The following is a 22464-nucleotide window of genomic DNA, read 5'->3' as shown; positions in this document are numbered from 1 at the left end:
CCCGTGCTACAATGGGTAATATATTAACGAAATGTATCATAAGAAGGCTGATTGTAATAGGGTACTAGTGAGTACTATATTGGAAAACAGATGCTTAAGCCATTAGGTTAATGAGTTTTTAGAAACTGTACTTCATTCATACTTGCCTACCTGACCCTCTCCATGCAGGAGAAAATGTTCTGTTCCTGGACTTCCCCGGTTATGTACTGTATGATTGCCATCACCTGTGGTGAAACACCTTTACCTAGTTCCCCACAGGTGATGGAAATCATACATTACCAGGGAAGTCCAGGAACAGAGCATTTTCTCCCGCATGGAGAGGGTCAGGTAGGCAAGTATGACTTTATTAAAGCGGTTTAAGGAATTGCCTATTAATACTAATCATAGATAATAAAAAAAAAACAGTATTTGTTACTGAAACAATTTCTTATAACTGGAGGGAAGGTAATTATATAGGGAGGATATTGAGAACTGTGGAATAAACTGTGGGTGGTATTCAATGCTCTGTCAGAGTATTCAACTGCCCCCGATTCACTCGCCATTTCCACCTCGCTGGTTATTTTCAGCGAGGTGGAAATGGCGAGTGTGGCCATGAAAATGGCGGGGTTCACCACAAAATGCAGCGGACTCGATGATTTTTGTCTCACATGATTATTTTTCACTACTAATTGGATACCTCATAAGTGTATGGGGACACATCTGTGTTCAATTAATAGGAAACATATACATACTGTACACAAAGGGCAAAACAGTATTTACCTTAGAGACGCAAGCAAAAGGTCGACATAACCATGGCTGACACAAGAAAGGTCAACGCAATTTTTTCATGGTTTTTGTTGTCTATGTTGATATATGTCGACATGGATACGATATAAGTTTACTGCGTTCCCTTGCACGGCTCACTGTTCTCGCCATGTTTTGGGTACGGTGCCTCGGCATACTACTATTTCCCCTTCCATGTCCAGTGGGATGGTAAAATATGAACAAGTCGGTTTGAAAAAAAAAAAAACCTCACAACAAAAGTGTGTCAACCTTTTCATGTGTTGACCATGTTCACATTGACCTTTTGATGTGTCAATCTTCTGCCAATGTTGACCTAGAGTATGTTGACCATTTTAGGTGTCAACCAAGTGATTGTCGACCGGATCAGGAGAGCCGACAGGACGGCCGGGCCGCGGTAAAATGGAGGGGCTGTGGCCAAACCCCCATGAAAAAATAAACCAGAGGGAGGAAGAGGACAGGCTGCCCCTGCAGCTGTCTCTCTCTCCCCCCCCCCCCTCCCCACTCAGCTGGGGAGAGAGGCTGTGCTGCAGGCTGCAGCCTGTCATCTCTTTCCTCACTGCCCGACTCCCTGCAACGGGGGAGGGAGGGGAGCTGGACCCTGGTCCCTCCAGCAGAGCCAGGCCCAGGGAAAAAGTACCCCCCACCCCACCCAACTCTCGATGCCGCTGGACCGGATACCCATCTATATCATCTCTATGCTCTGCTTTAATTCACAAAGCACATGCACATCGAGCAAGTGTCACATGCACACTGATAGGCTCTGCTAAAGTTGCGGCCTCAAATACACGGGGGCAAAACATAGCAAAGTGTAACTGCGTCATTGGGGATTTCCAAGGTACCTATGCAACAAAGAGCATATCACTATTCTGTAGCAAACATACATAGAAATATTTACCTTGAACATGTTCCGTCTCTGTACTGTATTCATCTGTGACTTCTTTATTTCTTGTGTCATGTGCAGTCACAACACTTGGAAAATCTACGCAGAAATCAAAGAAAATCCGAGTATTATGATGTTGATTATTCATGGTGATTTCCAGAGGTTAATCATCATTAGCCTTCTATAAGCCATGGTTAATATAATTCACTCTTCCGATTCATATAGACTGATAGCATAGCTTTGCACAATGCACTGTCTTGGACAAAATCGTTTAATTTACCGGGAAACCGAGAGAGACAGCAAGGGGAAATTTATCAAGCCATAGATATTTAGAGAGAGAGATATAAAGAACCATCCAATCAGCTGCTGTCATGTTTCTAACACGTCCTCTAAGATGATAGTTAGAAGCTTTTTCACCCCAAATATTTACCTGTTATCAGAAAAGTTATCCTAGACACTGTGGCAGTTTCTGTAATAATGTTAATTGGTTGATGAGTGGTTGTCCTTGCAGGTGGAGGTGGTAGAGTGGTAGTCCGGGCAAGTAGAGTGGTAGTCCGGGCAGGTAGCGGTGGTGGATTGGTTCTCTTTGCAGGTGGAGTTGGTGGAATAGTGGTCTGGGCATTTGGTGGTGTTGGTATAGTAGTCCTGGCAGGTGGAAGAGGTGGAATGGTAGTCCTGGCAGGTGGAGGAGGTGACATGGTAGTCCTGGCAGGTGGAGGAGGGGGAGTTGTCTTGGTAGTCCTGACAGGTGGCTTTGTAGTAATTGCTGTAGTAATATTGTATAAATAAATGTAGAAGCATTAAAGTGTGATACAACTGAGAGTTTATTATTATTTATTTACGGGGCTCCAAAAATGACCACAATTCTGTGCATGGCAGAGGTATAAAAAGTATAAATATTGTAACATACTAACATACACAGATCAATAAATGTGCAGGCATAAGGTGCCCATACACCAGGCATGTCCAAACTATAGCCCTCCAGCTGTTGTGAAACTACAAGTCCTATCATGCCTTGCCACAGTTTTGCTATTAGGGAATGCTAAAACTATGGCAAGGCATGCTGGGATGTGTAGTTTCACAACAGCTGGAGGGCCATAGTTTGGACATGCCTGCCATACACGGTACAATTGCCGTGTACGATGAGATGTGCCCCCATCGCACAGCTCAGAAAGTATGTGCTGCACATTCTTTTTGATGTAGATCGCATCGCTCGCAAATTTCATGCAAATCAAATGCGATGCGATGCGATGGAGTGCATAATCATACAATCATACATAATCATACAATTATACCGTGTATGGGCACCTAGAGTTACAAGTAATTCATTTATTTTTATTTTGGTTTATTTTATGGTATTGTACATCATTTTTTATTGTGTAAAAATGTGTTTAACGTTTAAATTTGTTTAATAGCAGCATATTGATGTTTTACAATATCATTAGTAAATAAATAATATTCCTTGCTTATTTCTTATTGTAGGCTTCAGCTCACATCCTCCAGTGAGTAAAAAGTTTTTGACCATGGGCAGTGTTTAAATCTGTCAGGGCCGGCGCCACCACTAGGCAAATCTAGGCATTTGCCTAGGGCGCCGGCCACTGGAGGGGGTACCTGTCCTGCGGCTGTGTATATAAAGCTTGCGGCGGCGGCAGCGGGGGGTCCCTGCATTTAAGAAATAACGAGCGCTATCCGCCTGGCTACGCGGAAGCGCTTCTGTTGTGGAAACACTGGCCGCACGCTGATTGGCTGAGATTCAGCCAATCAGCGTGCGCTGTGCGGCCAGTGTTTTCACAACAGAAGCGCTTCCGCGTAGCCAGGCGGATAGCGCTCGTTATTTCTTGACTGCAGGGACCCCCCGCTGCCGCAAGCTTTATATACACAGCCGCAGGACAGGTACACCCCCCCCGGCACCGGGGCGCCCCCACCCCGACTCGCCTGGGGCGCTCCGGTGCCTTGCACCGGCCCTGAAATCTGTGATAATTTATTGAACAGATCCACTATTAATAATTATCTTTCATTCCGACAGGAGAAATAGCGTCCCCCCGCCTAATAAATGCTGCTTTTTCCGACAGCATTGAAGACAGATTACAACAAAACAGGTTTGACTGTGGGTCCGACTGTCGTGACGGTCCCACAGTCAAAATCCTGGATTGACTACCCATAGTTGTTTTTTTTGTTTGTTTTTTTCAAATAGTTATAGAGCCAAATGTGTAACAGGGTGTGAGAATCAGAAAGTGAGACATTTTGGGAGAGTTTTCCCATATTTTTTTAAGCGCCAATCGATTACATGGCAAAAAAACAAATTTTTCCATGTAAATGATTGCCGCTTTTAAAGAAATGGGAAAACTCTCCCAAAATCTCCCATGTCCAGTGAAGCTTGAGCGCTCTAGTGCTCAGACTCCACAAAAATGTCTGGAAAAGTGGCCATTTTTTTCAAAGGTTCGTGTATGCGCTCAGACCCTACTAAACAGCGCTGCTCCTGGCAGAGAGGAGGTGCCCAGCCGGAAGGAGCCTCTACACAGGCTTAAGATGCCCCTGGGCCAGTGGGGTACATGACAGAAGGGAGAGGCTAACTAAGACCATCTAGGGAGGTTAAAAAGATGTGCAGAAACATTAAATAAATATTGAATTAGTGAAATGCAAGTGCATGAATGAGACTTTGGGGGTTATTCTGGTAGATTTGCATACCTCCCAACTTTTTGATGGTGGGGCGTGGCCTCTGAAAAGGGGCGTGTTCTTGTGGGATGGCCCCTCTGGCCGCGCCCCCATTTTTTGCCACTCTGCGGCGCTGTATAGATGCGCACAGCGTCTGTTCTTGTCAGGCTGGGGGGACTCCCAACTGCCCCCCCCCCCACCGCGGGACAATGGCGGTCCTGGGCGGGACGCGGGAACGTCCCCGAATACTGGGACGTTCCCGCGGTAAGCGGGACAGTTGGGAGGTATGGATTTGCAGTGAATCAATTGTGAGATAATGTGAAATGAATAAAGACTTACAGCACTGCAGTGGTCCAGTGGTTCTCAAACTCGGTCCTCAGAACCCCACACAGTTCACGTTTTCCAGGTCACCTGACAGGTGCATTCATTACTCACTGACACATTTGAAAAGATCACCAGGTGGAGCAAATTATTTCACTTGTGATTCTGTGAAGAGAACTGCGAAACATGCACCGTGTGGAGTCCTGAGGACCGAGTTTGAGAACCTGTGGAGTAGTCATTGACTGGTCTTTTAAACTGCCAAGTGGGCATTTTATAGTTATTTGTAATAATCTAGGAACTCTGACTGTACATTTAGTATTTATAGTATTAACATCTCTATATACATACTACAGTACATGCTAAATATTTAAAGATTTATTCTCTCACCTTTTGACATCTTTAGCTCTATATTCTCTTTCTGGTCGTTGAACCATCCATGATGCTCTATACGGCAACAGTAGATCCCGGCATCTTCCATTTGTGCTTTGGTGATAGTCAGCGACACTTGCCCATTGGGTATGTTATTATTGAGCTGGTACCGATCAGATGATTGATAGGTAACCGTGTGACCATCAGTCCAGATAACAGCATCAGTGCACTTAGAACTTGGGCAGCTTCCGCGTCCCCAGCACATGGTAGTGATATCGCTAGATTTCTTGACGGAGTAAGTACAAGGAAGGGTAACAGACTCACCCTCTCTTCCTCCCACCATTAGTCCACATACCAGGGGGACTGCAAGTGAGAGAAAAACATGAAAAAAATTATGGTCAGTGGATCCACATTATTTTTGGAGGACAATTAATATTGTAATAACTAGGTGATTCATCGCGCCCTACGGGCGCTCTTCACACCGTCGTAAGGGGCTGCGCCCCATTAATTTGTGAACGTTTGTATTGTGAGAAATATGGTTAGAATTGTATGACAGATGCCTGTATTGCAACTTGAGTTATAGGTGAAATGTGTTAAATAGAGAGCATATGATTTGGAAGGGGGTGTGTATTGTTTTGTTTAATTAAAAAGCGGTTACAGAGTAAGATGTACATTAATAGTGTGGAGGATACAGTGACATTTGTGGGTGTGGGGGGGGGGGTGCGTGTTGTTTAGGTGTGTGTGTGTGTGCAATAGTATAGTAGGGTGTTTTTGAGTCAGCGGCTCCCCACTGGAAAACAGGAGGCTGGGTAGTGATAGGGGTGTGTGGGCATAAGGGGAACTAAAGAGGAGGGTGGGGGACACTGTGCAGCTTCTGCCAGTGGGTGAGGGTCCAGCGTGGCAGCACAGGAGTACAGGACGGTGGCCCTGAGTCAGTGTCTCCTCCTACTGGGTGGGAGTTAGGGTGCAGGAGGCTGGGTGGTAAAGCATGATAGGGGAATGTGGGCAACACAGGGTGAGCGGGTCCCCACTGGCGGACGTTACGGGGCAGGAGAACGGGAGGCAGGGCAGTGATAGAGGTGTGTGGGCATGAGGGGTACTAAAGGTTTTTGGCTGTTGCAGAGTAGGGATGGGCATAGGTGCAGACGCCATCGATGGTTGGCATTGATGGTGATTTTGCAACATGCCATCGATAGTAGTAACATATTACTTGGATAACCATCGATTGTTGTAGCTATCGATGGTCATCCATTATATCTGACTGAACAGGCCGTGGGTCAATCAGAACTCGGTGGCGAGACTTCCGGGTGTGGGGGGCGGAGCTATGCTCCGTGTCCCGGCACCTTAAAAAAATTTGAAACTTGCTCGGTTCTCCTTTGCCATTGATGTAGGGAAACCATCTGGTCCTCCCACATCGATGGCAAAAGTATTCAACATCGGCCATAAACCATTGATCATTTGAAATCATTGATGGTCGATAGGCATCCCTAGAACTGGAGGAGGGTGGGGGACAGTATGCAGATCCCGGCAGTGGGTGAGCGTCTTCTCGCACTGGGAGGGAGTAAGGGGGTGTATGAGAGCAGGAAGCTGTATAATAGTGGTATGTGGGCAAGACATTGATAAAAGTTGTAGGGCTGGTGCAGAGGACCGTGGGGACACTTCTGGCAGTAGGGGAACCTGCAGCGCAGCAGCCAGGGCCGGATTTCCCACCTAGGGGCAGCACCTGCTTGTGGCGGTACAGGATCCCCTATTCTCAGGGGGGTATGTGAAATGCAGGAGCGGGATCGCGGGGGTTTGCTGCGGGGGGAATTGCCGGAAAGGGGTCAGGGGGTCTGCAAATTGCGGGAGGGGGGTTGTGGGGGTCAGTGAATTGCGGGAGGGGGGTTGTGGGGGTCAGTGAATTGCGGGAGGGGTTGTGGGAGTCCATGACTCGTGGGAGGGTGCGCGGGGGTGCCGTGAATGAAGGGAGGGAGGGGCGCAGGGGGTCCGTGAATCGCGGGAAGGGGGCACGGGGGTCATGAATCGCGGGAGGGGGGTCATGGGGGGGGGTGCCGTGTATCGCGGGAGGGGGTCTGCAAATCGTGGGAGGGGGTGCGGCTGGGGTGTGTGAATCGTGAGGGGTGTGTCACGTGGGGTCGCGAATTGTGGGAGGGGGCGCGGGAGGTGCTGTAGGGGTCCGTCAATTGTGTGTGGGGGGGGTGTGCCGTGAATCGCTGGAGGGGGCGGAGGTCCGCAAATTCCGGGGGGGTGGGGTGGATCGTGGGAGGGGGGCTAAAATCGCAGGAGGGGGGGTCCGGCGAATTGCGGGAGGGGGTGTCGCGGGGGGTGCCGTGAATCTCGGGGGGGGGGGGCGCGGGGGCCCCGCAAATCGTGGGAGGGGGGTCGCGGGTGTCTGGGGGGGGGGGGGTTTGCTGGTAGAGGGGAGGGGGAGTAATGGTGGATGGTGGCTGTGGAGTAATGGTGGATGGTGAGGTGATGTCAAGGGGGGTGGGATGTGTAGAACGTTATACACATAGAACACTGGGGGGGTGGGTTTGTGTATCCTGCTGGGCGGGAACATTATATACACAGGGGATGAGTGACAGATCTGGCTAAATATATAAGAGATAATACCACATACAGCTACTGCAGCTTCTGCACTGTAAGCAATACAGTCATTTTCCTTATCCTCAATTATCATCAAATGTATGTATTAAATTCATATTCCTATACTATTGTAAGTTAGCTGCACCACTGGGTTCTGCTCCCCGCCGCTGGGTCGTGCTCCACACCACTGCTGCTGTTGCTTCCGAGGGACTCGGCACCTATAGAATGCAGTCACAGGCTCTGGCTTATGCGCAGAATCGTCAATGGTACTGCGCATGCATATACGGCTGTTATGGGCTGCATCAGCTGCAGCCCAAGGTCAAGGGCTGCACAATGAAATAGAGAGCGGCATCCTACAGAATCGCAGCTTACCGAGTGCCAGAGAGACCCCCCCCCCCCCCCCCCGCCGAATACCGCACCCCTACACCACCGCCGAGTCCCATCGCTATCATGTGAGGGGATGTGTACCGAAGACATTCGGACGCTGCAGGAGAAATTATTCGATGTTCCATGACCATCGAATGATTTCTCCTGGGCTCGTAAATAAAACTCAGTGGAGACTAACTTTTATTTGCGTGTGCCAGGACGAAGACAAGGCAGGTGGCTGATGTCTTATGACCCGGCACACTTCGTCCCAGCGTTTTCATGGGAACACCCATAACACGTTGGTCGTTCCCATGTGCTGCACCCCACCGCGCCGCCGTCCACCCGCGGCCCCTGCGAACGGCTTGGCGACTATGCTAGTCCCCAAAACCATTCGCAAAGGGGTTCTGCACATGTGCAAAACACACCCCTGTTCCGAATGGATTAGAATAACCCTCATGATAATCACACAAAAAAGCATATACAGCATATGTGATGAAATCTGGGGAGAAAAATCCTTATGGCACCGTAATGACTGCCACGTTCGTGGTGCACTTCCTGAGAACGTATTGCAGAATAGAAAGCTGCATCTCAGCATATTCACTTCCTCGCATCTCATCAGCAGTTTCACTAGTCTAAAAGTGAAAATAAAGCCCAAAAATTCCACAAATGTAACCATGACCTTGGACCCACAGCCAGCTGTACCAAAAATGAAAATGAAAAAAGGTTTATTTCATTTATAACATAACTCCCAACTGTAACTATTTCTGCGGGACAGTCCTGTGTTGTTTTTTTAGGACCGAAAAAAATCGTGACTGCCGGGACAGTTGGGAGGTGTGCGGTACTGTACTTCATACAGGTCCATGCAGGTCCAATGATCATAAAAAAAAACGATTACCAGATTCCCTCTCTGCTGCAATGGTTAAACACAGACACATATGCACATACTGTACACACAGCAGACCCATACCTCCCAACTTCTGTGTTGGGGAAATAGGGACACTCGCGCTAATTAGCCGCGACCTCATTTTCATACGAGAATAGACGCTGTGCGCATGCGCACAGCGTCTATTCTATTAGATTGGGGGGTCTCCCAACTGCCACCCCCCGCAGCGGGACAATGCCTGCCGCGGGTGGGACAGCGGGACAGGACCCGAAAATCGGGACTGTCCCGCTGTAATCGTGACAGTTGGGAGGTATGCAGACCTGGTAGGAAAATCTGCTGCAACTGGGTATGTGCAACAGCCACCATTCGGCCCTTTATACTGCATGTTAGTGGCCGCTGGCTGGTCTGTGGGGGTTTGTCATGTTTGCCTATGAATTATATTACAGGTGGAATTTGTAATACAGCATATACTAGTCCTATAACAGGTGTTCTATAAATGGAATACAAGTTACAGAATATACTAGTGATATTATATGTTCCAGAACTGGAGTACTGTATGTGTTACAGCATATACCAGGTATACAGTATTGTCCAGAACTGGAGTAAATGTAACTGTATATACCAAGGGGGAAACATACGATTCCTGCAGGGGAATTTATAAATTTCTTAAACATCCTAGCAACTGATGTGTGACCTTGTGTTTGCATGATAATCAACACATAAAGAACCTGAAATCCATACATCAGGGTTACCTACCCTCCCGAAATTCTGGGGGAAACAAATGACATACTGTAGGGGGTGATTCTCTAACACAGAAATGCGGTAAAAACCCAGTTATCTGGGATTTTACCGCATTTCTGTATGCTCTAACCCCCCTCCGCAGTGGCAGCGCTGCGGAGGGAATCACCAGCAAAAGCTGGCGATTCCCTGCAGAAGCCTATGGGCTTCTTACCGCAGCGCTGTTTGAGGGATCCATCACGGATCCCTCCCAGCATGCCCTGCGGCCGGCACGTCACTCTGCGCATGCGCAGATGGACTCCCATCTGTTAGAACATATGCCGTTATTAAAAATGCGATGCCCGGCGAAGGGGGGCGATAATGGGCAGCGGATGTTACAACATCCAGTAGCAGATTTTTATTCCATCCAACCAACTAGTTGGATGGTTGGAGGAAAGTTGGTCTGATGAATGGTCTGGCTAGTGTTAGCTGTATTTACTAAAGCACTTTAAACTAATTTAATTGATTGTAATTAATTAATGGTGGCCAATAAAGAACGGCTAATTATTTAGGCCCCACCCGTAACTATCCTACCTAATCAACAAATACCCTAACAACAAGCGGTATCTGCTCAGCCTTCTACAGTACATTGACTGTCCACCTGTCTGGGTGGTGTCCCCAACCGGGTGATTCAGTGAAGGCCTATAGTCAATGAAGGTGAGTACACCGAAAAACAACTCTACACAATGAATCATCCTTTAACGAAGACCTTAAATCAATCAAACTGCCGTTCTTTCCAGCCAAACAGCCAACACAAAGAAACACCCTCCCACAACCAAATTAAGGGGATGGAGGGTGGGAAACTCAGGAAAAAGAGGAAGACTGCTCCTCTTCCTGCAATCTCCTACCTAGGTCATCACAGCCGCAGATGTTTAACCACTACATGCCTATCTCAGTCATTCCATTTTTCTATTTTAGAGCAACTGCTGACAAAAGCTGACCCCTTGCTTTTACCGGACCCGAGCATGCCCATGGTCAGGCTATTACCAGACCCTCCACACGCACACACCCCTGAGGACAAACTATCCACCCCCCATGGTCAGACTATAAGCGGACCCCTACAAACCCCCCCCCCCCCTCCACACACACACAGTCAGGCTATTACCGGATTCCCCATAACCATACCTCCCAACTGTCACGATTCCGTCGGGACAGTCCCGATTTTCGGGTCCTGTCCCGACGTCCCACCCGCGGCAGGCATTGTCCCGCTGCGGGGGGGTGGCAGTTGGGAGACCCCCCAATGTAGTAGAATAGACGCTGTGCGCATGCGCACAGCGTCTATTCTCGTATGAAAATGAGGTCGCGGCTAATTAGCATAAGCCGCGCCCTCATTTGCATACGCCACGCCCCCTTTTCGGGCGCTCGCGCGGCTTCGCCGCGCGAGTGTCCCTATTTCTTCAAAAGAAAAGTTGGGAGGTATGCATAACTGTCTCCTTCCGGGGCCTCCCCCGGGCTGTCTGTAGTGACAATAGTGCTGACTCTTCACACGTGATAGGCGCAGAGTCCCGCAGGAGAACATCACACTGCAGAATCCACTCCTGCCACTGCAGTAGAGCCAGCATTCTGGTTGTATGACACCCAGACGTCAGCCCATCCCCCCCCCCCAGCTTGTGACGCCACTGCTGCAAATAACTTTGATTAATAAGCCCCATAGAGAGATGTTCCGCAAACTATATTACAGGTTGAGTATACTTTATCCAAATTAGGTAGAAAACCATATTTTCTCGAATGTTCTTTTCTAAAAGCACTAATGGGAACATCTGTTAATGGCACTACTGTGGACATGGTATGTAACTGGCACTATTGGGGACATGGTATGTAAATGGCACTACTGGGGACATGGTATGTAGCTGGCACTATTGGGGACAAGGTATGTAGCTGGCACTATTGGTGACATGGTATGTAGCTGGCACTATTGGGGACATGGTATGTAACTGGTACTATTGGGGACATGGTATGTAGCTGGCAGTCTGGGGGCATCTGCAACTGGCACTACTGGGGACATGGTATGTAACTGGCACTGCTGGAGATATGGTATGTAGCTGGCACTGCTGGGGACATGGTATGTAACTGGCACTACTGGGGACTTGGTATGTAACTGGCACTACTGGGGACTTGGTATGTAACTGGCACTACTGGGGACATTGTATGTAACTGGAACTAAATATGTGCAAGACATTGATTGCTTAACATTCAAATTCAGTGCCTGAGATAGTACACAAACTTTAGGGGCGATTCAGACATGCTCGCTGCGTGTCCAATTCGCTGCCCCATCCCAATGATTATGGTTTGCGTATTCACGAATATGCGCATGTGCAAACCCCCGGAGCGAACACCTTCAGTGAGTTTTACACTCGCCCAGGCGTTTCTCTCCAGAGTGGGAGGGCTGGGGGCCGGACACCATTTCATGGGTGTGCCCCTGCAAATGCAGGCGCACTGATGCCTACTTGGGGCAGGCAGTTGATGTCACATGACATCAGGGCCTTCCCTGAATTCAGCCACCTGCGCTCAGAATAAAAGTTAATCTACAGTAGACTGAATTTTATTAGTGAGGGGGGGGGGGGATAATTCGATGGTGAGCAACCCTTGAATGATTTCTTTACGGTCTGCTTGCATGTGAGCGGATGTGTATGCGAACAAATGCTAGTGAGCAGATTTGGGTGGCAGGGCGGGAGGGGTGGACGTTCGGTGGGGCGGCGTTTACCTGCTTGCTAGGCTGCGAATGTACGCAACCTAGCCAAAAGGTCTGAATCAGGCCCAGTGTTTCATGTTTTGAAACCTTGTTTCATGCACAAATAACATATATGTGTGTGTGTTCATGTGTTTGTTTATGTACAACATAAATGCAAGATACCTTGGGGGAGATTCTCTAAAAATCTCTGCCCCCTTCGCCGCCCATCGCATTTATAATTATTGCATATGTTGTAACATATGCGATAATTATAGCAAATGACAGCTCTTGCGTCCCAGCAGGTCCCGGCGGCTCCCCCTTCCCTCACACACCCGGCGCTGCTGCGCCAGGCTCTCCTCCTCCCTGCACCCGGAAGAGGATCAGTGCAGGGAGGAGGTCACAGGTCCGGGCAGCATTGCGCTGTGCTGCCCGGACACAGATGAGGGGGCAATGCGGGGCAGCAGGGGTCCGTGCGGGGCGGCGGGGGTCGTTGCGGGGCGGCGGAGGGATGCGGTAGAAGCCCATTGGCTTCTATGGGGCATTGCCAGATTTTTCTGGCGATGCCCCCCGCCGCGTTAACCCGGCGGGGGATGCTTAGAGCATCCCAAAATGCGGTAAAAACCCCAATAACGGGGTTTTTACCGCATTTCTTATTTAAGAGAATCTCCCCCCCTTATGATACATCATTGAAACAGTGGCTTTACTACTTAATTTGCGCCCCCCTTAAGTAAACTTAACCCAACCCCCAACCCTGCCTTACCCCTCCGCATGCCGCGTCTGCCGCCGGTCTTGTCTGTGGTTCCGGCACACTCCTCGAACTCCTGCTAATGAAAACTGACCATCAAGAGTTGGCTGCCCCCATACAGCAGACCGTGTTAAAGGATGCTAGAGGAGGCCGCCTCCTCCAAAAACTGTCTGCAGTATGGGGGCAGCCATTTTGTGACGGTCAATTTTCATTAGCAGCCGAGCCAGAAAAAGAGCCAGGACCGCATACAAGTAAATCTGCGGGTCCTGGTCACAGACGCGGAAGGCCCCGCTGACCCCCAGCGCCCACATTTTCTCAGCACCTCCCACCACCGCGGGGTCTGCGGGGCTGTTGTTACGCCACTGCATTGAGATATAAAAATGTTCCAAAAAAACAGAATAATCTGTTATCTAAAGTGCTTCTGATCCAGAGCATTTTGGATAAGGGATACTCAACCTGTACTTTGTATCGGTCAGTAAAAAATGAACAGTTCATGTCCTGCAGATTCTTAGAGAGATTAGTTATCTAAAAATGCAACATTTAATTGCACAAATACATGCAAATGAGGCAAAAGAGGAACATAGAGATTATGTAAAGTTAAAAAGTGCAATTTCCAGTTCCTTTGAAATACAACGTCCCGGCCTTCTAAATACTGCACGCCAACCAAAGCTGGGCAATGTGCACTTTTTGAAGTTAATCCTCATCCTCAATGTGAGGAGGTTACACTATTTTCTACAAAATTCTAACAGATCTATGGGTACTTGTTTCCTAGCACGGCGCCACCGATTTTAATTGTATGCAATCGGGTTGCAAAAATCGGGCCAATCGCATCGCATGCAACCAAATTGCATGCGATTGACCCGACCGACCCAATTTTTTACATTGGAACCAATGTTAAATGGTCCCTGAGACCCGATTTTACATTGGCCCCAATGTTAAATGCCCCCCAGACCCCATTTTACATTCTATGCCCCCCCCCCATTGTTAATGCCACGCCACGCCACGATCAACGTGAACCCGAAGCGTGGTGAGCGCAGCGAGCACGCGAGGGGAGTCGTTACGCATCCTCTGACCTTTTCATACCCCCACTATCCACGTCGGTGCGGAGTTGATTTAATATAGTGTGGCGAGCGCAGCGAGCCACCGAGCCCGAAGCGTGGCGAGCGCAGCGAGCCCCGTGCATTACTTCTCAGGTATTACGCGCATTACTTCTCAGGTATTACGCTCGCCACGCTTGGGGCTCGCCACACTATAAAAAATCAACTCCACGCCGATGTGGATAGTGGGGGTATGAAAAGGTCGGAGGACGCGTACCGCCGCCCCTCGCAGGCTCGCTGTGCTTGCCACGCTTCGGGTTGGCGTTCATAGTGGTGTGGCATTAACAATCGGGGGGGGGGGGGGGGCATTTGACATAGAAATTACCCATCAGGGTGGGTATACAATCAAAAATTGGGTATGGGAGGCCATTTAACATTGGTTCCTATGTAAAATCAGGTCCATCGCATTGGTTGCATTGTATGCCATTATAATGGCATACAATGGGCCCGATTTTACATAGGAATTTAACATTACATACAATGCTTACAATGTAAAATCGGGTCGGTCGCCTCGGTCACATCGCATGCCTTTATAATGGCATGCGTTGGACCCGATTTTACATTTGTCGGAAAACCTCATGGGATGGGACCCGATGGGCGCCGTGCTAGGAAACAAGTACCGATCTATGTTATATGGGGAGATGTATTAAAACTCTGCATTTCCTGCTCTGGACATACTACAGCCCCAGTACGGGTAGTACCTGTCTGATTCCCGTTCACAGTGTTGGTGAGGCTCCTCCCATCCCATATGAAGAGGGATATATATATATATATATATATATATATATACACATTACACTTATTCATGCTACATTTCTTTTCTTATTTAATTTTTTTAATTAGTTTTATTTTTTTTGTTCTTTGTATTTTTATATATTTTATATTTTTTTTTTACACATTCAGTTTTATGTTCATTTTATTTTATTTGTGTGCTTATGCTTGTGTGTCTACATTGACTGCTGCTTCTCATGCATACTTTAGTTTAACGTTGCCTCATCATGTGGTGCTTCATTTTTTTAATGCAACGCTTGTACTGATTTGCTGGAGGGTGCACCTAATGATCTCTGATCTCTGGCTGATAGAACTATCAGTCTCTCGGTCTCCCAATCACCTGGTAACTGTCAGCAAACTGCCAGGATAACTTGAATAATGGTTACTACTGTCTATTGTAACATAAATAAGGTACAGTGTATGTGGTATTATGTGAATAACCGTGACTCTGTGGTGTAATGTGTATAAGCTTTACTGTGTGGCATAATTTGAGTTGGGGTACTATTGCAAGACCATGCTCATTCCCCAAGGGACATGGGCCTTTTTGGTGGGCAAACACCTTTAGCCACATTGGGCCTAATTATAGAACAGCGGCACATGCTTTGCCACAATTAGCAAATAAATATTGGTACGTATAGAGGTCGCAAAGTAGCCGCAGTATGAGTGACAGAAAGCCAGCGTTTAGGGTCCGAAACATGGGGTCTGATGCAGACCCGCTCGCTAGACAGCGTATAAGCAGCGCACACCACATGCCTGCCCCTCCCACCGCCAGCATACCCTCCAGGCCTCTGGATATAAGGGCCTAGTAAATAAACCCTGTGGTACCAACCAATCAGCTTGTACCTGGAATTTTACAGGCTGTGTATGTACAATGTGTGATACTTCTCCCCCATAGACAGCCAGCATGCTGCAGAGGACAGTATCTGATGCATTGGGAGTGAGACAGAACCCAAATGCATCAAGTCATGGTCGTGTGGCTTTTAAATGTCAGCAACGGCTGTACAGGGAAACATCCGGTGTTGGAAACAGACGATAATTGTCACGTTCTGATGTTTATACAGAAATTGTATTTATTTTATTTATTAACAGTATATAGCACACACACATTCCGCAGCGCTGTACAGACTATAGCTGAACATTCACATCAGTCCCTGCCCCAGTGGAGCTTACAATCTATATTCCCTACCACATGTACACGCACAAACAGACATTCAAGTGTTAATTTTGTTGGGAGCCAAATAACCTACCAGTATATTTTTGGATTGTGGGAGGAAACCAGAGTACCCAGAGGAAACCCACGTAAGCACGGGGAGAATATACAAACTCCGCACAGTTAGGGCCATGGTGGATATTCAATGGACTTTATAATCCTTTGACTCCTGTATTATTTAGAAGATGCATCTCGCCCACTACATCTGCATCTCCTCCGTTCTAGAACATTAACCTTTTGGCTCCTTCTGGGGGAGCAAAGCATTCCAGTGTTCTGTGACAGTGATGAGGTTATGCTGTAATAAGAGTATATTAGATCCCCTTTCCATGGCCTCTCCCCCCCCCCCCCCCCCCCTGCAAAGGATATAAGGAATTCCTTCACAGATTCTTTTACAGATTTCATTTACCAGCCTCTCACTGTCACCACAAGGGTTATGTCACAATAGTACAAAACCATCATCTAGGAGCGCACAGTGGTCTGTGTCTGACCAGGGTATCAACCAAGGAACTGCTACACGGTATATCACACACATTTGCCAAAATCTGACAATTTACAATGTAATAGTGTTCAGTAAAAGTCGGAAGCCTTCAGCTCGGAACACGAGCTGCCGGTAAAAGTCAGATCCAGATGTTATGGCAATGTTACAGAGATGACTAGGCCGATGTAATGGAAGTCGGACACAACACTGCTCTATAACTTCACTGACAAGTACAGTATGACGGCACATTTGTAACAAATCAATGTGGTAAAAAATAATTTCTAACCTTAAACATGAAAAATGTACTTATTTCTGTCACAATGGGTGAGATTTAATAGAATGAGAGTTTCAGAAAGTGAGAGATTTGGTGAGAAATCTCCAGTTTTTTTTAAAGGGGCAATCATTTACACTGCAAAACCAGTTTGATTTTGCAGTGTAAATGATTGCCGCTTTAAAAAAACTGGCGATTTCTCACAAATCTCTCACTTTCTGAAACTCTCATCCTATTAAATCTCACCCAAAATCTTGTACTGTCCCTGGACCTGATTCTGGTAAGCTGCGAACATCACAGATTACTGAACAACAGAGATGCCGCCCCGTCGAATACCCCCCCCTCCTCCCAAGCCGATTCCGCTCAGTACCATGCGAGGGGATGTGTAATGAAAGCACATACCCTCGCATGCCTCCGCTGCAGGAGAAATTATTCAATGGTCGACGACTATCGAATGATTTCTTTGCAAAAAAAAATCTGAAGTCTGAATTTACTTTTATGTGCCTGCCCGAAGACGGGCGGCTGACGCCCTGTGACGTCAGCCACCCACCCTGGGCAGGCATCGGCTTGCCGGCGTACCCATGTGAATGCCCAGCGTTTTCATGGGGATGCCCATAAAATGCTGGGTATTCCCATGAGCGATCCCCTTCCCGGCCGTTATCCGCCCCCGTCCCTCCCTCTTCGCAATGAACGGCCTGGCATAGCAGCCCTGTGTTCTTCGCCGAGCCCATTCGTTTTCGGGGTCTGCACATGCAGAAATATGCGCTTGCGCATGCGCAGACCCCCAAACATCGGAACGGAGAAGGAGGGCGCACGTCCGACTTTATAGAGCTAACTTGGTGACCATTTAATTCCTGGCCTGCAACTGTTATACTAAAAGTCCCACTGCGGTTTCTCTGATGAAATCGGATCCTTTCTGCTCTCAAAATACCGCCAGAAGTCGGTTCCGTTTAACATTCGGAGTGATAAAGATGCTCACACTTACATTGGGCGAGTACCCAGGAACTTTTTAATATTACAGGCCGGGTCTCCCTTATCCGTGTATTCCAAAAACCGAAATATTCCGAAAACCGTGTTTGTTCTGAATATTTCGGGTATTTTTTCCCCCTGACCCCTTATTTTTCATACTTACCTCATTCCCCGATGTTCAAGGTGGTCTCCGGGATCCTCTCCCAGGGCCGCCACTAGAACTGTTGGGGCCTGGAACAGACCTACAATCCGGGCCCCCCGCGGCACAGCACTACCCCCCCCTCCGCCCGTTCCTGCCAGCACCCCGCCTCTACATTACAAATTACTTATCTTCAGCCTCCACCGTCAGTCAGGCCTGGAGCGCACACTGCAGCCTGCAGAGCACTGAGCCCCTCTGTGTCCTAGGCTCGGCACTCCGCAGGCTTCACTGTGCATGACTGGCTGGGGGTTTGCCCCCCTGTCAGCGGCCCTGTCCTCTTCAGCAGCATCTCCGGTCCCAGGGGTTCATTGTGCGAGTATTCAGTCGCGCAATGCACCCCTGGGACCGGAGATGCTGCTGAAGAGGATCCTGACGCCCGCCGTAGATGTCGGGGGACCATCAGGGCACCACCAGGGGACTAGGTAAATAAAAGAATATTCCAACAAATGAAAAAATCCCTTAGACGAAATGCTCGGGACCACAAACATTTTGGTCTATACACACATTATCAGTGGACTGGACTATACACACATTATCAGTGGACTGGACTATACACACATTATCAGTGGACTGGACTATACACACATTATCAGTGGACTGGACTATACACACATTATCAGTGGACTGGACTATACACACATTATCAGTGGACTGGACTATACACACATTATCAGTGGACTGGACTATACACACATTATCAGTGGACTGGACTATACACACAGTATCAATGGACTGGACTATACAGCACTTTCACTGGACTGGACTATACAGCAGTATCACTGGCACCGTACTGGACTATACAGCACTTTTAAGGTTCACGGGACTGGACTAGTACAGCAGACAGCATTATCACTGGACTGGACAAGACAGCACTACTGGAGTCACTGCACTCTGGGCAAGACAGCACCGCGCTATCACAGGACTGGACGGCGGGCGAGCAGGCATGCAGTCAGCACACACACTGCCTCTTCACTCTCCTAGACTGCAGTGCAGATGGCGACGGCCGCCCGCCTCTTTAAAGGGTCAGGATCTGACAAGATCCGACAGCGGTATCTCGCCAGGTCCAGAGGCCCGCGCTCTGAGTCTGGGCGGTAGAAGGTGTCCGGATTTCCCCAATCTGAACTCGCACATCCCTACTTTTTATGTCATTTATTTTACAATACTGTTTTATGAATCTCATTGCACAGCTAAATTTACAGGAAACAGGATGAAAAACATGATAACAACAAGTAAAATCATTTTTACTCCAACACAAACAATGTTCCATTAATGTAAGTCCATGCACATAAAATAATGTTCCATCAATCTCAAGAACTTACTTGTGCAGTAAGTTGTGACCTGCAAAATACTGTAAGCTATATCTTACCTGAGCTAAGCAGCAGGATGGAAATTTTAAGATTCTCTCTGCAACTTCTGTACATCGTCCTGGTTGCTGGAGTGTCAGTAGTTTCTGCAGGGACAGACCCCTTATAACACAATGCACATTTAGCTGGTCACTCCCACTGCATACATCAAGCACATGTCCTACTGGGGAACATGCAACACAGCAGAGACACACCGTCCGGCTTTTACAGATATTTTAGTCCTATATTTCAAGGCTCGTGCTGCAACATTAACTGCAGCAATAGACACATAGATTTAAGGACAAGGAGTTTAAATGCACTTTCTCCCTAGTACCTCTATGACATCAGTGTTGGCTGAATCATGGAGAACAGAGGGTGGGGGCGCTGGAATGAGCCACTGAAAGAGTCACAGCTGGATGTAGAATTGTTGTTATGTGACACCCCAAATTGGGATATTGGGTTGTGCTGGACACTTTGCAGAGTGTACATAAGTCTACGTAAGCTTTAAGTAATTACACGCACACATATATAGATATATATATATATATATATATATATATACCTAAATATTTTTCTTATACAAATGATGTACACATAAGCCCTTGTTGGGCTTATGTATGCATCATTTGTATAAGAAAAATCCTCTGACAAGAAAATTGAAAAGTATTTTGTTTTAATGCCTCATTTTAAATAAATGTTTTTTTATTTGAAAATCTTGTCTATGGAGATATAGAAAAAACTGGGAAAGATAAGTAAATACTGTGGAAAGATAGGGCACTATATAACACTTCTGTGGAGGTATATATATATATATATATATATATATATATATATATATACTAGGTGATTCATCGCGCCCTACGGGCGCTCTTCACACCGTCATAAGGGGCTGCGCCCCTTAATTTGTAAACGTTTGTATATGAGAAATATGGTTAGAATTGTATGAAAGATGCCCTGTATTGCAACTTAGGTGTCCGCGAATCGCGGGAGGGGGGGTCGCGGAGGGTGCCGCGAATTGCAGGAGGGGGGGTCGCGGGGGGTGCCGCGAATTGCAGGAGGGGGGGTTGTGGGGGGGTGGATGCTGCGAATCGCGGGAGGGGAGGGATTGCAGAGAATCGCGGGAGGGGGGTCGCGGGGTGGGTTGCCGCAAATCGCGGGAGGGGGGTTACGGGGGCGGGGGTTGCGGCGAATCATGGTAGGGGGGGTCGCGGGGGGTGTGCCGTGAATCACGGGAGGGGGGGTCACGGGGTGGGGTGCCGAGAATCGCGGGGGTGTGTGTGCCGTGAATCGCGGGAGTGGGGGTTGCGGGGTGGGGGGGGGTGTGACGCGAATCGCCACAAGAAAAAATCAACACAGAAAGGTCAACACATGTAAATGTTGACATAAGTGTGGCACTTCATTGGTGTCCATGTCGACACATGAGAATGAATATGAAAACATTCAAAAATGAAAAAAAAACTTCAAAAACTCATGTCAACCTTTTTCATTGTCGACCATAGCCATGTCAGTGTTTTCCATGTGCAATTTAATTCTGGAGCTGCCGCGAATCGCGGGGGGGTGCCGCGAATTGCGGGAGGGGGGGTCGCGGGGGTGGGTGCCGCGAATCGCGGGAGGGGGGGTTACGGGGCGGGGGTTGCGGCGAATCATAGGAGGGGGGGTCGCGGGGGTGTGCCGTGAATCACGGGAGGGGGGGTCACGGGGTGGGGTCCCGAGAATCGCGGGGGAGGTGTGTGTGTGTGTGCCGTGAATCGCGGGAGTGGGGGTTGTGGGGGGGGGGTGTGACGCAAATCGCCACAAGAAAAAATCAACACAGAAAGGTCAACACATGTAAATGTTGACATAAGTGTGGCACTTCATTGGTGTCCATGTCGACACATGAGAATGAATATGAAAACATTCAAAAAATGAAAAAAAAAAACTTCAAAAACTCATGTCAACCTTTTTCATTGTCGACCATAGCCATGTCAGTGTTTTCCATGTGCAATTTAATTCTGGAGCTGCCGCGAATCGCGGGGGGGTGCCGCGAATTGCGGGAGGGGGGGTCGCGTGGGTGGGTGCCGCGAATCGCGGGAGGGGGGGTTACGGGGCGGGGGTTGCGGCGAATCATGGGAGGGGGGGTCGCGGGGGTGTGCCGTGAATCACGGGAGGGGGGGTCACGGGGTGGGGTGCCGAGAATCGCGGGGGAGGTGTGTGTGTGTGTGCCGTGAATCGCGGGAGTGGGGGTTGTGGGGGGGGTGTGACGCAAATCGCCACAAGAAAAAATCAACACAGAAAGGTCAACACATGTAAATGTTGACATAAGTGTGGCACTTCATTGGTGTCCATGTCGACACATGAGAATGAATATGAAAATATTCAAAAAATAAAAAAAAAACTTCAAAAACTCATGTCAACCTTTTTCATTGTCGACCATAGCCATGTCAGTGTTTTCCATGTGCAATTTAATTCTGGAGCTGCCGCGAATCACGGGGGGTGCCGCGAATTGCGGGAGGGGGGGGTCGCGGGGTTGGGTGCCGCGAATCGCGGGAGGGCGGGGTTCACAGGGGTTCCGGTGGGGGGTTGCCGCGAATTGCGGGAGGTGGGGGGTCACGGGGGGTGCCGCGAATCGCGGGAGGGGGGGTTGCGGGGGTGTGTGACGCGAATCGCCACAAGAAAAAATCAACACAGAAAGGTCAACACATGTAAATGTTGACATAAGTGTGGCACTTCATTGGTGTCCATGTTGACACATGACAATGAATATGAAAACATTCAAAAAATGAAATCTTCAAAAACTCATGTCAACCTTTTTCATTGTCGACCATAGCCGTGCCAGTGTTTTGCATGTGCCATTTAATCCTGGGGCTGCCGCGAATCGCGGGGGGTGCCGCGATTTGCGGGAGGGGGGGGGTTGCGGGGGGTGGGTGCCGCGAATCGCGGAAGAGCGGGGTTCATGGGGGTTCCGGTGGGGGGTTGCCGCGAATTGCGGGAGGGGGGGGTGCCGCGAATCGCCGGAGGGGGGTTGCGGGGGTGTGACGCGAATCGCCACAAGAAAAAAATCAACACAGAAAGGTCAACACATGTAAATGTTGACATAAGTGTGCCACTTCA

The 22464-nt window shown here is 48.5% G+C and overlaps 1 protein-coding gene across 3 annotated transcripts in view; it reads right to left on the bottom strand.

Moving 5' to 3' along the window:
* LOC146073961 (uncharacterized) overlaps positions 1-19542 on the bottom strand; it is a 37533-nt gene extending 17991 nt beyond the window's left edge. For 2 of the 3 annotated variants that reach the window (XM_083181580.1, XM_083181582.1), the window contains exons 1-4: positions 19398-19542; positions 5027-5371; positions 2094-2429; positions 1679-1762 (exon numbers count right to left, since the gene is read on the bottom strand). In XM_083181580.1, coding sequence (XP_083037706.1) covers positions 1679-1762; positions 2094-2429; positions 5027-5371; positions 19398-19452 — 820 coding nt within the window. In that variant the 5' untranslated portion in view covers positions 19453-19542. Of the gene's footprint in view, positions 1-1678; positions 1763-2093; positions 2430-5026; positions 5372-10745; positions 11031-19397 lie in introns of those variants that run through there. The other variant, XM_083181581.1, reaches the window with a different exon arrangement.
* Between the last annotated feature and the right edge of the window lie 2922 nt (positions 19543-22464).

Source organism: Crinia signifera, chromosome 4 (genome assembly GCF_055691185.1).
Source record: "Crinia signifera chromosome 4, ASM5569118v1, whole genome shotgun sequence".
Classification (NCBI taxonomy): domain Eukaryota; kingdom Metazoa; phylum Chordata; class Amphibia; order Anura; family Myobatrachidae; genus Crinia; species Crinia signifera.
Note: the sequence above shows the minus strand (reverse complement) of the source record. Positions and strands in the feature narration are given on the sequence as shown.